We start from the raw sequence: 14,707 nt of genomic DNA, 5'->3' as shown, positions 1-14,707 counted from the left end.
ATTTAGGGTTCATATTAAACATTCAGCATGGTGGCTTAGTGGTTAGCATGTTCACCTCACACTTCCAGGGTGTGGGGTTTGAATCCTGCCAGGGGGATATGTGTACAGAGTTTGCATGTTCTCTCTGTGCTGTGGGGGTTTCCTTCCACAGTCCAAAGACATGCATGGTAGGCTGATTGGCATGTCTGTAGTGTATGAGTGGTTGTGATGGACTGGCACCCTGTCCAGGGTGTACCCTGCCTTGTGCCCGATGCTTCCTGGGATAGGCTCCAGGTTACCCTGAAAAGGAGTAAGTGATGGATTAAACATTCATTTTCATTTTTAAATTTGAGATTTACATTTAAGATTTAACATTTATATTTAGATAAAAAGTTTAGATTTAGCTCTGATGTTTATTTAAGTAATAAACTTGGAATAGAAAATGGCATAACGCTTATTTATGTAAATCTTGCAAAAATTATGTTTTTTGTTCTTAAATCTGAGAAAATTGGACCAGTTTTTGTTACATATTTTATTTTACAAAGGGAACTCATAATCAATAATACACAAAAAAAGCACAGAATGGACAGTAACCCCATTTGTTCTGTAAATTTGCTGTGTAAATGATTAATAAGCTCTGTTTACTGAAAAGACTTATTCTTCCAAAAGTTATATCAGTAGTCATCATGCTGGATTCCTGGCTTCTGGTGGTGTTTTGTGTCTGCCTCCTCTTCCTCTTCATCAGGAGCCAGAGGCCCAAGAACTTCCCCCCTGGACCACGACCCATCCCTATATTCGGGAACTTGTTTCAGTTTAACATAAAAAATCCTCTGAAAGACTTTGAGAAGGTACAACATCATATTATCTTTTTTAAAATGTGATTGTTTGTGTATAAGCAGTTAATGAATGGTTTGTAATTGCTTACAAAAAATAACTCTTATCATTACCCTTTGGATTTGTTGTTTTTGGATTAAACTGCCTAACCTGCACTTGCTTCTGTCTCAGCCTCCATTACATGACAGAGGTGAAGTATTCTGATGCAGGTTAAGGTTTAATCTAAAAACAACAAATCCAAAGGGTAATGCAAAAATCCATAATGTTAAACAGACAAGGGTCATACGATCAGGCAAACAGTCCAAAACAGGCAAGGCAAATGTCTTCTTATCACACTACTTTGTCTCTGTTGATGATATAGAGCGGGTAGATTTCCACATCTAACGACCTGTATATTAAAGAACTACGAAAATTATTATATATAATACTTTATATATTTATGTATATTTTTTTTTTATCCTTTCAGCCTAATTTTGCACTGCAGACATCAGTAGCAGCTTTAACTTGTCAAAAAAACCACTTGTGGGATATAAACGGGATAATCTACGGCTAGGCACATGATTTATTTCACTCCGCGGAGGCATATGCATTACGCAATACGCATTACGCTTAGGCGGGTGGTTCATTCCGTCCACATCGTGCATTATGCACATACAGGCTGCGTCCTATGTACATACTAACACAGTATGTACTGCATTACCGTTGAAACAATAGGTAATAATCATTATGTGTGTAGGAAAAAAGTGCATACAGTCCTGGACATAATACATCCACCATGTTACATTTACACACGTGAACAGTTGAGGGACTTTCTCAAGGGTCCAACAGTGTCAGCTTGGAAGTGGTGGGGTTTGAACTCATGACCTTTTGAACAGTAGACCAACAGCTTAACCATGAGCTGCCCTGCAGCATCCCATCAACAGCACAAAAATCTTAAACAAGTTAATAATTTATTCAGGTATTGTTAAAAAAGTTCTGTTTAACCAAGGTTTTATACTTAAAAAAAGCCAACGCTTTTTTTTATTTTTTTTTTTAAAAAGCTAAAGTCTTCGAAATGAATATGGTAGATAGGGATGGTGATCACTTCTCTCATATTTATTTAGGATTTAGATTTAACATTTGCACTAAGATTTATTTAAGATTTACATTAAGGGTTCATATTAAACGTTCAGCATGGTGGCTTAGTGGTTAGCATGTTCACCTCACACCTCCATGGTCTGGGGTTTGAATCCTGCTAGGGGGATATGTGTATGGAGTTTGTATGTTCTCCCTGTGCTGTGGGGGTTTCCTCTGGGTACTCTGGTTTCCTCCCACAGTCCAAAGACATGCATGGTAGGCTGATTGGCATGTCTAAAGTGTATGAGTGATTGTACTCTGCGATGGACTGAAACCCTGTCCAGGGTGTACCCTGCCTTGTGCCTGGTGCTTCCTGGGATAGGCTCCAGGTTCCCTCGTGACCCTGAAAAGGAGTAAGTGGTGGAAGATGGATTAAACATTCATATTCATTTTTATATTTAAGGTTTATATTTGAGATTTACATTTAAGATTTAACATTTATATTTAGATAAAAAGTTTAGATTTAGCTCTGATGTTTATTTAAGTAATAAACTTGTAATAGAAAATGGCATAACGCTTATGTATGTAAATCTTGCAAAAATTATGTTTTTTGTTCTTAAATCTGAGAAAATTGGACCAGTTTTTGTTACATATTTTATTTTACAAAGGGAACTCATAATCAATAATACACAAAAAAAAGCACAGAATGGACAGTAACCCCATTTGTTCTGTAAATTTGCTGTGTAAATGATTAATAAGCTCTGTTTACTGAAAAGGCTTATTCTTCCAAACATTATATCAGTAGTCATCATGCTGGATTCCTGGCTTCTGGTGGTGTTTTGTGTCTGCCTCCTCTTTGGATTTGTTGTTTTTGGATTAAACTACCTAACCTGCACTTGCTTCTGTCTCAGCCTCCATTACATGACAGAGGTGAAGTATTCTGATGCGGGTTAAGGTTTAATCTAAAGACAAGAAATCCAAAGGGTAATGCAAAAATCCGTAATGTTAAACAGACAAGGGTTATACGATCAGGCAAACAGTCCAAAACAGGCAAGGCAGAGAATAAAGGTCAATGTATCAAACAAGTCACAAAACAACCGATCATTATAAAATTATATTTATTTATTTATTTATTTATTTATATTCATTTCTGAGTTATTATAGTCATTGCAAATTATAGCAATAAGCAAATTTCTAAGTAATGCCATCTTGGACGCAAAGTATCTTTTTTGAAAGTTCTGAGATAAAACTTCCTACGTCTCAATATTATTTTCTTTACACATTTAAACATTTAGTCTATTATTTATATAGTTGGATTATTTTCATAAATCTGTACTCAGTGGAGTTCATTTTCAATTAAAGGGGTCCCTGGTTGCAAAAAGTTTAAGACCTCCTCCCGCCCTGGTGTAAGTTTATGCTGGGAAATGTCAGGGGTTTTTTTATTTTTTCTTTTATTTATTTTTTATTTTTTTGTTTTAGATGCTTTAGATAAGGAGGGAAGAAAACATAATGCATATATTACAACAGCCAAATCTCCTGTTTTCTTGTAGATCTATGATGCACTTCCTATACTGAGGTCCTTACCCCTTCCGTTTAAAAAAGCCTTTGATAATTACAGCACACTTAAAATCTTGACAGCAGACATGATCAACAAGTACAAGACAACAAGAGTCCCAGGAAACCAAGAGATCTTGTCGACTGCTATCTGGATGAGATTGATAAGGTCTGTATTTGTATAATGAAGTCCCTTCTGTTTTGCTTGATGAGAAATCATGTTAAAATGTGTTATTTATGTATTCTTTTTAATAGAAAGACAATGAATCTACTTTCAGCGAAGAACAACTTGTGGTGTATATTATGAATCTGCATATAGCTGGAACTGAGACCACATCCAACACACTCCTTACATCAATTCTATACCTCATGGCTCATCCGGACATCCAGAGTAAGAACTTGTCCATTGCATTGTATTCTAAGTCTGCTTATTAAATCAGTGCTGGAATTTTGATATTTATTGCCCAGATTGACAGGTTTCGTTAATCTAACGATAGTACCGTGCATGCTTTGTTCCTAGAGAGATGCCAAAAGGAGATTGATGTGGTTCTAGAGGGAAAATCTCAGCCGTCTTTTGAGGACAGACACAACATGCCGTACACACAGGCTGTGATTCACGAGTGTCAGCGCATCGCCCAAACTGCCCCTCTGAGTGTGTTCCACTGTACCACAAGAGATACTGAACTGATGGGCTACACCATCCCAAAGGTGATGATTTTAATTGCTTTGGTTTGACCGTTGCTGCTACTCATTTTAATCTCTCTTTATATATATTTCTCTGTGTTCAGGGAACTATGATCATCCCCAACCTATCCTCAGTGTTGAATGAAGAAAGCCAGTGGAAGTTTCCTCATGATTTTAACCCATCAAACTTCCTGAATGAGCAAGGACAGTTTGAGAGGCCTGAAGCATTTATTCCCTTTTCTGCTGGTGAGAGCTCAGGAGTGAAAGGACACTGCAAACTTCATGCAAACCTCGTTAACCCAAACCAGAGATTAATTCATTTAAATCTGGCAAAGAGGCAATTTTAAATGTATGTATCTGTTCATGTGTGCAGGGCCTCGTGTGTGTCTGGGTGAAGGTCTGGCTCGCATGGAGCTCTTCCTCTTCTTGGTTATTCTGCTGCGCTGCTTTCAGTTCATTTGGCCTGAAGATGCAGGAGAACCAGATTTCACTCCAATTTTTGGACTAACACTTACACCTAAACCGTACAGGATGGGAGTCAGGTTGAGACAGCCAGCTAGAGAAAAGTAGAACTGCATAACTGCATACTGCATATGTCTGCATACTGAAAATTTCTTTATGGCTCATAAAGAAATGAGCCTGCCCTTGTTGACTTGTGTAAAATGCCCTAGTATGGTAACAGATTTCTGACCTGGAGCACAAGAAAGGCTAAAAGATGGGGTTGAAAACAGAAAAATCAATCTCCACAATAAAAAATCTTTATACACATTTCATGTACATCATTTTCCAAGTTTAACTGTCGAGTTTCTAGGTAACTGGAGACAGAACAGGGATTGTTCTCACAACGTCATCTGTAAGCGAAACTTTTCAAAAACACAAAGGAAAAACTTTTCCACCTTTAGTAAATCACCGTGTAACGGACCCCCAGTCTTCCTTTCTGGATTACCTCAACAACAACCAGAAGAATGACCAAACTATAGCATTACTCTCAGAAAAATTTTTTCACTTTTATCTAAAGTGCATTCAAACTTTAATCCCTTGTCCACTTACACACACACACACACATGTACTCAAATTTCACATGCACTCAAATTTCACACGGACACAGGAGCACATGCACACACGCTCACACCAGCGTCTCTATCTCTCATTCTCCTACACACGCACGCACAGACACACACACACACGCACAGACACACACACACGCACAGACACGCTTACCCATCCACACTGTCTCCAGAACTAACTTCCAGAGCTCGTCAATCACACCTGTCTCCTTATTTATGGAGCACATTCACATACACATTATTCCAGTTCTCATTCAGTCGCATTCAATAACAGAGTGATATCTTCCTATCTCACAAAAGTGAGTACACCCCTCACATTTTTGTAAATATGTGATTAGATCTTTTCACTGGAGAAATGACACTTTGCTACAATGTAAAGTAGTGAGTGTACAGCTTGTGTAACAGTGTAAATTTGCTGTCCCCTCAAAATAACTAAACACACAGCCATTAATGTCTAAACCATTGGCAACAAAACTGAGTACACCACTAAGTGAAAATGTCCAAATTGGGCCTAAAGTGTCAATACTGGCATACTTTGCTGGCATACTTTGGTGCCAGCACTCATACATCTATTACCCAGAGATAACCTCTGGATATAACGCTGAGCATGTGCACATGTGTTGAGTTATTTTGAGGGGACAGCAAATTTACATTGTTACACAATCTGTACACTCACTACTTTACATTGTAGCAAAGTGTCATTTCTTCAGGGTTGTCACATGAAAAGATCTAATCAAATATTTACAAAAATGTGAGGGGTGTACTGACTTTTGTGAGATACTGTATATATATATATATATATATATATATATATATATATATATATATATATATATATATATATAAAATAATGGGAAAAAACAGCCAGAGACAAACAACTATAAGAATTTGTACATCAACAATATTCATTCTTAATGGGCGGAGCCCCTACGTAGCACCGCCCATTTTGCAGGACGCTGCCAGTTGTACTTGCGTACTTGATCTGTCTGAATACTAGATTTTGATTGGCTGGAAGGTGTGCATTCATAGTAACATACAGGTACAGTACAGCTGCTTACAGTAGTCATAGCTTCATCATTAGTAGAGACGCAGCACAGACGCAGGTAATTATCTCTCTCTCTCTCTCTCTCTCTCTCTCTCTCTCTCTCCAATAACTATTTATTATAATTTATTCAAACAAATGTCATCTTATCACACTACTTTGTCTCTGTTGATGATATAGAGCGGGTAGATTTCTACATCTAACGACCTGTATATTAAAGAATTACGAAAATTATTATATATAATACTTTATATATTTATGTATATATTTTTTTATCCTTTCAGCCTAATTTTGCGCTGCAGACATCAGTAGCAGCTTTAACTTGTCAAAAAAAAACCACTTGTGGGATATAAACGGGATAATCTACGGCTAGGAACATGATTTATTTCACTCCGCGGAGGCATATGCATTACGCAATACGCATTACGCTTACGCAGGTGGTTCATTCCCTCCACATCGTGCATTATGCACATACAGGCTGCGTCCTATGTACGTACTAACACAGTATGTACTGCATTACCGTTGAAATAATAGGTAATAATCATTATGTGTGTAGGAAAAAAGTGTATACAATCCTGGATATACTACATCCACCATATTACATTTATCTCATTTACACACGTGAACAGTTGAGGGTCTTTCTCAAGGGTCCAACAGTGTCAGCTTGGAAGTGGTGGGGTTTGAACTCATGACCTTCTGAGCAGTAGACCAACATCTTAACCATGAGCTGCCCTGCAGTGACCTAGCAAAAGCACAAAAATATTAAACAAGTTAATAATTTATTCAGGTATTATTAAAGAAGACCTGTTTAAACAAGGATTAAGACTTAAAAAAAAAAAAAGCCAACGCTTTTATATATATATAAAAAAAAAAAAGAAAAAGAAAAAAAAAAAGCTAAAGTCTTCAAAATGAATATGGTACATAGGGATGGTGATCACTTCTCTCATATTTATTTAGGATTTAGATTTAACATTTGCACTTAGATTTTTATTTAAGATTTACATTTAGGGTTCATATTAAACATTCATATTTATTTTTATATTTAAGGTTTATATTTGAGATTTACATTTAAGATTGAACATTTATATTTAGATAAAAAGTTTAGATTTAGCTCTGATATTTATTTTTTAAGTAATAAACTTGTAATAGAAAATGGCATAACACTTATTTATGTAAATCTTGCTAAATTTATGTTTTTTTGTAGTGTTGTAGTTAAATCTGAGAAAATTGGACCAGTTTTTGTTACATATTTTATTTTACAAGGAACTCATAATCAATAATACACAAAAAAACAGTGGACAGTAACCCCATTTGTTCTGTACATTTGCTGTGTAAATGATTAATAAGCTCTTTTTACTGAAAAGACTTATTCTTCCAAAATTTATATAGGTAGTCATCATGCTGGGTTCCTGGCTTCTGGTGGTGTTTTGTGTCTGCCTCCTCTTCCTCTTCATCAGGATCCAGAGGCCCAAGAGCTTCCCCCCCGGACCACGACCCATCCCTATATTTGGGAACTTGTTTCAGTTTAACATAAAAAATCCTCTGAAAGACTTTGAGAAGGTACAACATCATATATATATATATATATATATATATATATATATATATATATATATATATATATATAGATAAATATATAGATATATATATATAGATATATAGATATATAGATAGATAGATAGATATAGATATATATAGAGAGATATATATATACATATATATATATATACATATATATACATATATACATATATATATATATATATATATATGTATATATATATATATACATACGGAGAAGGTGAACGTGTGTGTGTGTGTGAGACTCCGGAGAAGGTGAACGTGTGTGTGTGTGCGCGACTCTGGAGAAGGTGAACGTGTGTGTGTGTGCGCGACTCTGGAGAAGGTGAACGTGTGTGTGTGTGTGAGACTCCGGAGAAGGTGAACGTGTGTGTGTGTGCGCGACTCTGGAGAAGGTGAACGTGTGTGTGTGTGCGCGACTCTGGAGAAGGTGAACGTGTGTGTGTGTGTGAGACTCAGGAGAAAGTGAACGTGTATGTGTGTGTGTGTGTGAGACTCCGGAGAAGGTGAACATGTGTGTGTGTATGTGTGTGTGTGTGTGTGTGTGTGTGTGTGTGTGTGTGTGTGTGTGTGTGTGTGTGTGTGTGTGTGTGTGTGTGTGTGTGTGAGACTCAGGAGAAGGTGAACGTGTGTGTGTGGGAAGTATAGTCCTCGTCAGCCATGTTTGTAGTTGGTGGTGCATCCTGAGAAATGGAGTCGCTGGATATGACAATTATTAACACATCTTCGTGTGGAAATGTTTAACACACAGCATGTGTTAAATGTACTAACATACTGTTTGTGTTAAAAGCTACACAAAGTGTTTTGTCCTTAACCAGACACAGGTGTGTTAAAAATTAACACATGATTGAGTGAAGGTTCGTATCAGTATATTGATCCATTAAACCATTACTGTACACTAGAAAAACGCAAAAATGTGCGATAACAGTCCAGTTTACATGAAATGCACCGCTATCTTTGTTAGCTTTGGTAGACTTGTTTGTAATGCCAACTGGATCATAAGTTGGTTACTCAGTTTTTTTGGTCATTTCAAACGTCTCCTTTGATCAGAATCTCACATTTTTGTCTTAAATATATGACTTATTTGAGTCATTTACTTCAAAGTCTATATATAAACTCCACTTTAGCAGCTCTAGCAATACATTTATGAACACCTTCTGATGTATAAATAAAGGAGATACCATGTTGATATTTTTGTTTATAATGTGGTATATTTTACATTTAACAAAAGGGTAAAAATAACCCTGAAAATAGTAACCCATTTATGAAATAAAATTAACCCAGCATTTCTGTAAAAATGAAACCATCCTTTGGGTTGAAAAAAAAAGGATATTTGTTCTGTTGTTTCACCATTGCCACTACCTTATTTGTAGCTGCACCATGCCTATGGGGCCTCCTGTGCTGACCTAGGTAGACACATGCTGTCTGAGGAGCACCCTTAGCTCATTAACCTGTGTGTTTTTTTGTTTGTTTTTTTTACTTAAGAAGCACCCTAGGGGGCACTTCGTCACTTTTTCTCATACATAGCAGCACCCTAGAGGGCATTTCATGTTTTTCTACTTGGCCAGCCATTAGAGCACTGCATCATGTTTTCTTCACTGTATGGCACCCTAGAGGACACGTTATCGTGATTTATCTACCAAAGGGGCACGCTAGGGGGCACTTTTGCTGTGTTTGTTCGACCATGGGAGCACTTGAGGAGGCAGTGACCCACCAGAGTCCACCAGTGGCTGTCCTCCTACTTGTGGCTTTCAGATGAGATTCATAGCAGCACTCTCGCTCTGAGATTAGATTTTTTTTACACTGCCAGAACTTTGTAGTTGGCCATCTTTTGTCGCAATGGAATTCGTTTACGTCTGTGACAAAACTTTTTAAAGGGTTAAAAATCTCACAGTGTACAGCCAGCTTATGAATAGCAATTACCTAATGACACTTTTGCAATGTGTGTGTTTATTTTATTTTTGTCTTGAATAACAATTGTTGTATATTCTATGTTTAGTTGGCTGAGCAATATGGAAACATTTACAGTCTGTACATCGGGACAAAACCAGCTGTTGTTCTTAATGGTTTAAAAGTCATAAGAGAAGCTCTGGTGACCAAATCTGCAGACTTTTCAGGACGCCCACAAAATCTGCTTAAGGATGTAACTGAAGGAAAAGGTGACATGCAATTACACATCCCACATCAACAGACTGTATCAAGTTTCAATTATATACCATTAGTGCAACTCTAAAGTGTGTTACTGACTTGAGTAAAATGAATCAGGAGTCATAATAGCTGATTATGGTCTTCAATGGAAGGAGCATCGGCGCTTTGGTCTCATGACCTTAAGGAACTTTGGCTTGGGGAAACAGTCTATGGAGAACAGGATTCTGGGAGAAATTGAACACCTTGTTGCAAAATTGGATAAATATGCTGGTATGAACATGTTTCTTTATTAATCATGTTCCTGTTGATTATAGCTGCCCAATAAATGTCTTCTTCTAGGTTGTACAAAGCAAGTAAAAACACGTCAACATAGCTTTTCTATTTGTAGGAAGCTCCATGTATCCTCAGACTTTGTTCCATGATGCAGCATCAAATATCATCTACCTGGTTTTGTTTGGCACTCGCTATGACTATGGCGATGAAACCCTTAAAGTGTACGTTCGGCTCTTTTCTGAAAACGCAAAGCTCGCTAATGGAACTTGGGCAATGGTAAGTTCAATTCTATTTGATTTGTATAACACTTTTAGTAATACACACTGTCACAAAGCAGCTTTGCAGAAATGCAGTGGATTTTAGATTTAGATCCCTATTGAGCAAGCCAGAGGCGTCAGGGGCAAGGGAACCCATCTTCTTCTGGGTGACACCTGACCACAGTGCCGTTACAGTATATAGTTGTCACTTCAACATTTTTTTATTACTTGGATTAAGACTTAATGCTAAATGCTTTCAGCTCCAACTACAATCCTGAAGCAGTACTGAAAGTTTTAATTCCATGTTACAGCTGTGGAAATCAAGACCCATCATTATAAAATTATATTTATTTATTTATATTTAATTCTGAGTTATTTAGTCATTGCAAATTATAGCAATAAGCAATTTTCTATAAGTAATGCCATGTTGGACACAAAGTGTATTTTTGGAAAGTTCTGAGATAAAACTTTCTATGTCTCAATATTATTTTCTTTACACATTCAAACATTTAGTCTATTATTTATATAGTTGGATTATGTTCATAAATCTGTACTCAGTGGAGTTCATTTTCAATTAAAGGGGACCCTGGTTGCAATAAAGTTTAAGACCTCCTCCCGCCCTGGTGTAAGTTTATGCTGGGAAAAGTCAGGTTTTTATTTATTTATTTATTTATTTATTTATTTTGTTTTAGATGCTTTAGATAAGGAGGGAAGAAAACATAATGCATATATTACAACAGCCAAATCTCCTGTTTTCTTGTAGATCTATGATGCACTTCCTATACTGAGGTCCTTACCCCTTCCGTTTAAAAAAGCCTTTGATAATTACAGCACACTTAAAATCTTGACAGCAGACATGATCAACAAGCACAAGACAACAAGAGTCCCAGGAAAACCAAGAGATCTTGTCGACTGCTATCTGGATGAGATTGATAAGGTCTGTATTTGTATAATGAAGTCCCTTCTGTTTTGCTTGATGAGAAATCATGTTAAAATGTGTTATTTATGTATTCTTTTTAATAGAAAGACAATGAATCTACTTTCAGCGAAGAACAACTTGTGGTGTATATTATGAATCTGCATATAGCTGGAACTGAGACCACATCCAACACACTCCTTACATCAATTCTATACCTCATGGCTCATCCGGACATCCAGAGTAATAACTTATCCATTGCATTGTATTCTAAGTCTGCTTATTAAATCAGTGCTGGAATTTTGATATTTATTGCCCAGATTGACAGGTTTCGTTAATCTAACGATAGTACCGTGCATGCTTTGTTCCTAGAGAGATGCCAAAAGGAGATTGATGTGGTTCTAGAGGGAAAATCTCAGCCGTCTTTTGAGGACAGACACAACATGCCGTACACACAGGCTGTGATTCACGAGTGTCAGCGCATCGCCCAAACTGCCCCTCTGAGTGTGTTCCACTGTACCACAAGAGATACTGAACTGATGGGCTACACCATCCCAAAGGTGATGATTTTAATTGCTTTGGTTTGACCGTTGCTGCTACTCATTTTAATCTCTCTTTATATATATTTCTCTGTGTTCAGGGAACTATGATCATCCCCAACCTATCCTCAGTGCTGAGTGAAGAAAGCCAGTGGAAGTTTCCTCATGATTTTAACCCATCAAACTTCCTGAATGAGCAAGGACAGTTTGAGAGGCCTGAAGCATTTATTCCCTTTTCTGCTGGTGAGAACTCAGGAGTGAAAGGACACTGCAAACTTCATGCAAACCTCGTTAACCCAAACCAGAGATTAATTCATTTAAATCTGGCAAAGAGGCAATTTTAAATGTATGTATCTGTTCATGTGTGCAGGGCCTCGTGTGTGTCTGGGTGAAGGTCTGGCTCGCATGGAGCTCTTCCTCTTCTTGGTTACTCTGTTGCGCCGCTTTCAGTTCATTTGGCCTGAAGATGCAGGAGAACCAGATTTCACTCCAATCTTTGGACTAACACTTACACCTAAACCGTACAGGATGGGAGTCAGGTTGAGACAGCCAGCTAGAGAAAAGTAGAACCGGTATATGTCTGCATATTGAAAATTTATTTATGGCTCCTAAAGAAATTAGCCTGTCATTACTTACTTACATTCTTACTTAATTTTCCATGGCCTTATATGTAAAATCTTGTGTTTTTTCTGTAATCCTATGATAAGTTTAATCAAGTCAAATTCCAGATATTTCAGCCATATTAAATTAAACTGCTGAAACTGCTAATAGTAACCCTGGATCTTGTTTTCAACTATGATTGAAAAATTGCATTCGTTACAAGAGGTTTATGTTTGTACTTCTAAATGCCAAATGCCATAAATGTAAATATAAAACTATAAAAACAATAAAGCACATTTTAATTGCTTAGCTCTTGGTGCTAGTGTCCAAGTTAGATTCGAGTAAGCGTCATGAAACACTAATACAAGAAAAGGGGAAAGAAATAATACATTTGGGGTGCAGAAATAATAATAGCTATTGTACTTCAGGTTTTCCCATGCGGGGTCATTTGCTTTGCAGTGTGTTGTGAGAAACAGCTGAAAGTCTGTAAATTTTGACAATAAAACTGATTTGCAATGGGGGTTGGATAATTTTGATTGCAACTGTATGTCCTCCACCTACTGTTAAATCTAAGATCAGAGGGGCGTGGTCTGATAAGACAATAGAACTATGAGAACATGAATGGACGGAGGGTATGAGTTTACTGTCTAGGAAATGTCACAATCTCCCCTTTAGACAGCGCTGCAGCTGGCAACGTGCCCAGAGAACCAGAGTGTGCACGCGTGGACTAGTCAGGTGCGCGAGTTCTCAGCGAGTGCACGCGCTTCTATTGTAGATGACTGTGACATTGACTACGTTTACATGCAAGGGCATAACCAGTCCAGAGCCTCCCCCCACCCCCACAACATCCAAAGTTTGATACTGAAAAAGCGCATATTTAGAAAATAGTTTTAGGAGTACAGATACCATTTGAATAAATGTGATTTTGAGTGATAGAAGCTCCCACAGCATGGGGAAATTATGGGGTGCTGTGGACGTCCTGTGGGCAGATGTATTCTCTGCTCCATAACCTACCATGAAACCTACCTTACCAAGTAGAGGCGAGCTAAGATGTGTGCAGGCAAACCACACACTCTAACATTTAAACACACAATCACGACTTCTGTCCCTACATCCCTGTGAGTCTCCTGAAATAAACATAATATGTAGTGTTGAAATAACTGCATCTTATCACCAATGAATCAGTGATTGCAGTTAAATGGACTGCAGTATGCTGATCTTAAGATTCAAATAAGATCCATAAAACTACAGTAATCCATACACAAGATGGTTAATAAAGGCACAAGATGCCTGTAATGCCTTTACTAAGGTACCTATTAAGCTAGGTAGCTATGTGATCTACTAAACTGCATCATTGTCCACAACACAATTTCTCACCTGATCATCTGCATGTCCACTACATTCAGCCTGCCTCTCCCTCTCACTGTCTTGCTGCTGTGCTGCCTGCATTGTGACCAGGTACCATTATTTTCCTAGAAGAGCAATGACTGACTTAGATGATCATTTTAATTTGATAAACTGAATATTCTGTTTGTGTAACTGGTGTAATTTATTATGTTAATGTCATCATGCTGTTTAGCTTGCTATGTAATAAGTGTACAAAGTGTACAACAATATATAGTGGTAATCTGAAACGTTGGCTATGTAAAGTGTATTGGAGTTTTCTTTTCTTAATTCTAAAGATAAACTGCCATAACTAGTTCTGAATGGATAACTACAATATGGCCACAACTCAGACGTTAGTTCCATATCTCTTGTTGCCAAGCTAGCAAATATATTATATTTTCCTTGTATTCTGGCAAATACAGTAATACATGAAAATAAGTTTATACTGTATGTGACATTTTTTGAGTCAGGATTATTTCAGTGGGTAAGTATGTTTTGCTTATGCCAGATGGCCAAGAAACTAGGGATTCCATTTTCACAGTCCTCCGTTCATCAAAAGAAGCCACAGTCCAAAATGGCAACATAGCTACTCCTAATCAGAGCACCTGGACAGAGCTTAGTGAGCAGCAAGAAAACAAGATCACTGCAAAGGCTCTATATACTTTTGTTAAATTGAACAGACACAACATCTGGACTGCTTTAGGGTTTATTTATTTATGAAACAAGTGGCAGTAGTGATGACACTGATTTTGAGCCAGGGTCCCTTTCCCCCAGACCAAAAGATTACTGGT

General features: G+C 37.3%; 1 protein-coding gene and 1 pseudogene across 1 annotated transcript; both read left to right on the top strand.

Moving 5' to 3' along the window:
• Positions 1 to 243: 243 nt before the first annotated feature.
• On the top strand, positions 244 to 4,875 carry LOC128611719 (cytochrome P450 2D20-like; annotated as a pseudogene).
• Positions 4,876 to 6,144: 1,269 nt separating this feature from the next.
• On the top strand, positions 6,145 to 12,839 carry LOC128611718 (cytochrome P450 2D3). Its single transcript, XM_053631457.1, has 10 exons — positions 6,145 to 6,277; positions 7,606 to 7,776; positions 9,797 to 9,956; positions 10,063 to 10,215; positions 10,334 to 10,494; positions 11,239 to 11,412; positions 11,499 to 11,634; positions 11,764 to 11,951; positions 12,032 to 12,173; positions 12,301 to 12,839. The coding sequence occupies exons 2-10, from the start codon at positions 7,615 to 7,617 to the stop codon at positions 12,495 to 12,497; spliced, it is 1,473 nt and encodes a 490-aa protein (XP_053487432.1). The 5' UTR covers positions 6,145 to 6,277; positions 7,606 to 7,614; the 3' UTR covers positions 12,498 to 12,839.
• Positions 12,840 to 14,707: the final 1,868 nt, after the last annotated feature.

This window comes from Ictalurus furcatus, chromosome 8 (assembly GCF_023375685.1).
Source record: "Ictalurus furcatus strain D&B chromosome 8, Billie_1.0, whole genome shotgun sequence".
NCBI classification, from domain to species: Eukaryota; Metazoa; Chordata; class Actinopteri; order Siluriformes; family Ictaluridae; genus Ictalurus; species Ictalurus furcatus.
Note: the sequence above shows the minus strand (reverse complement) of the source record. Positions and strands in the feature narration are given on the sequence as shown.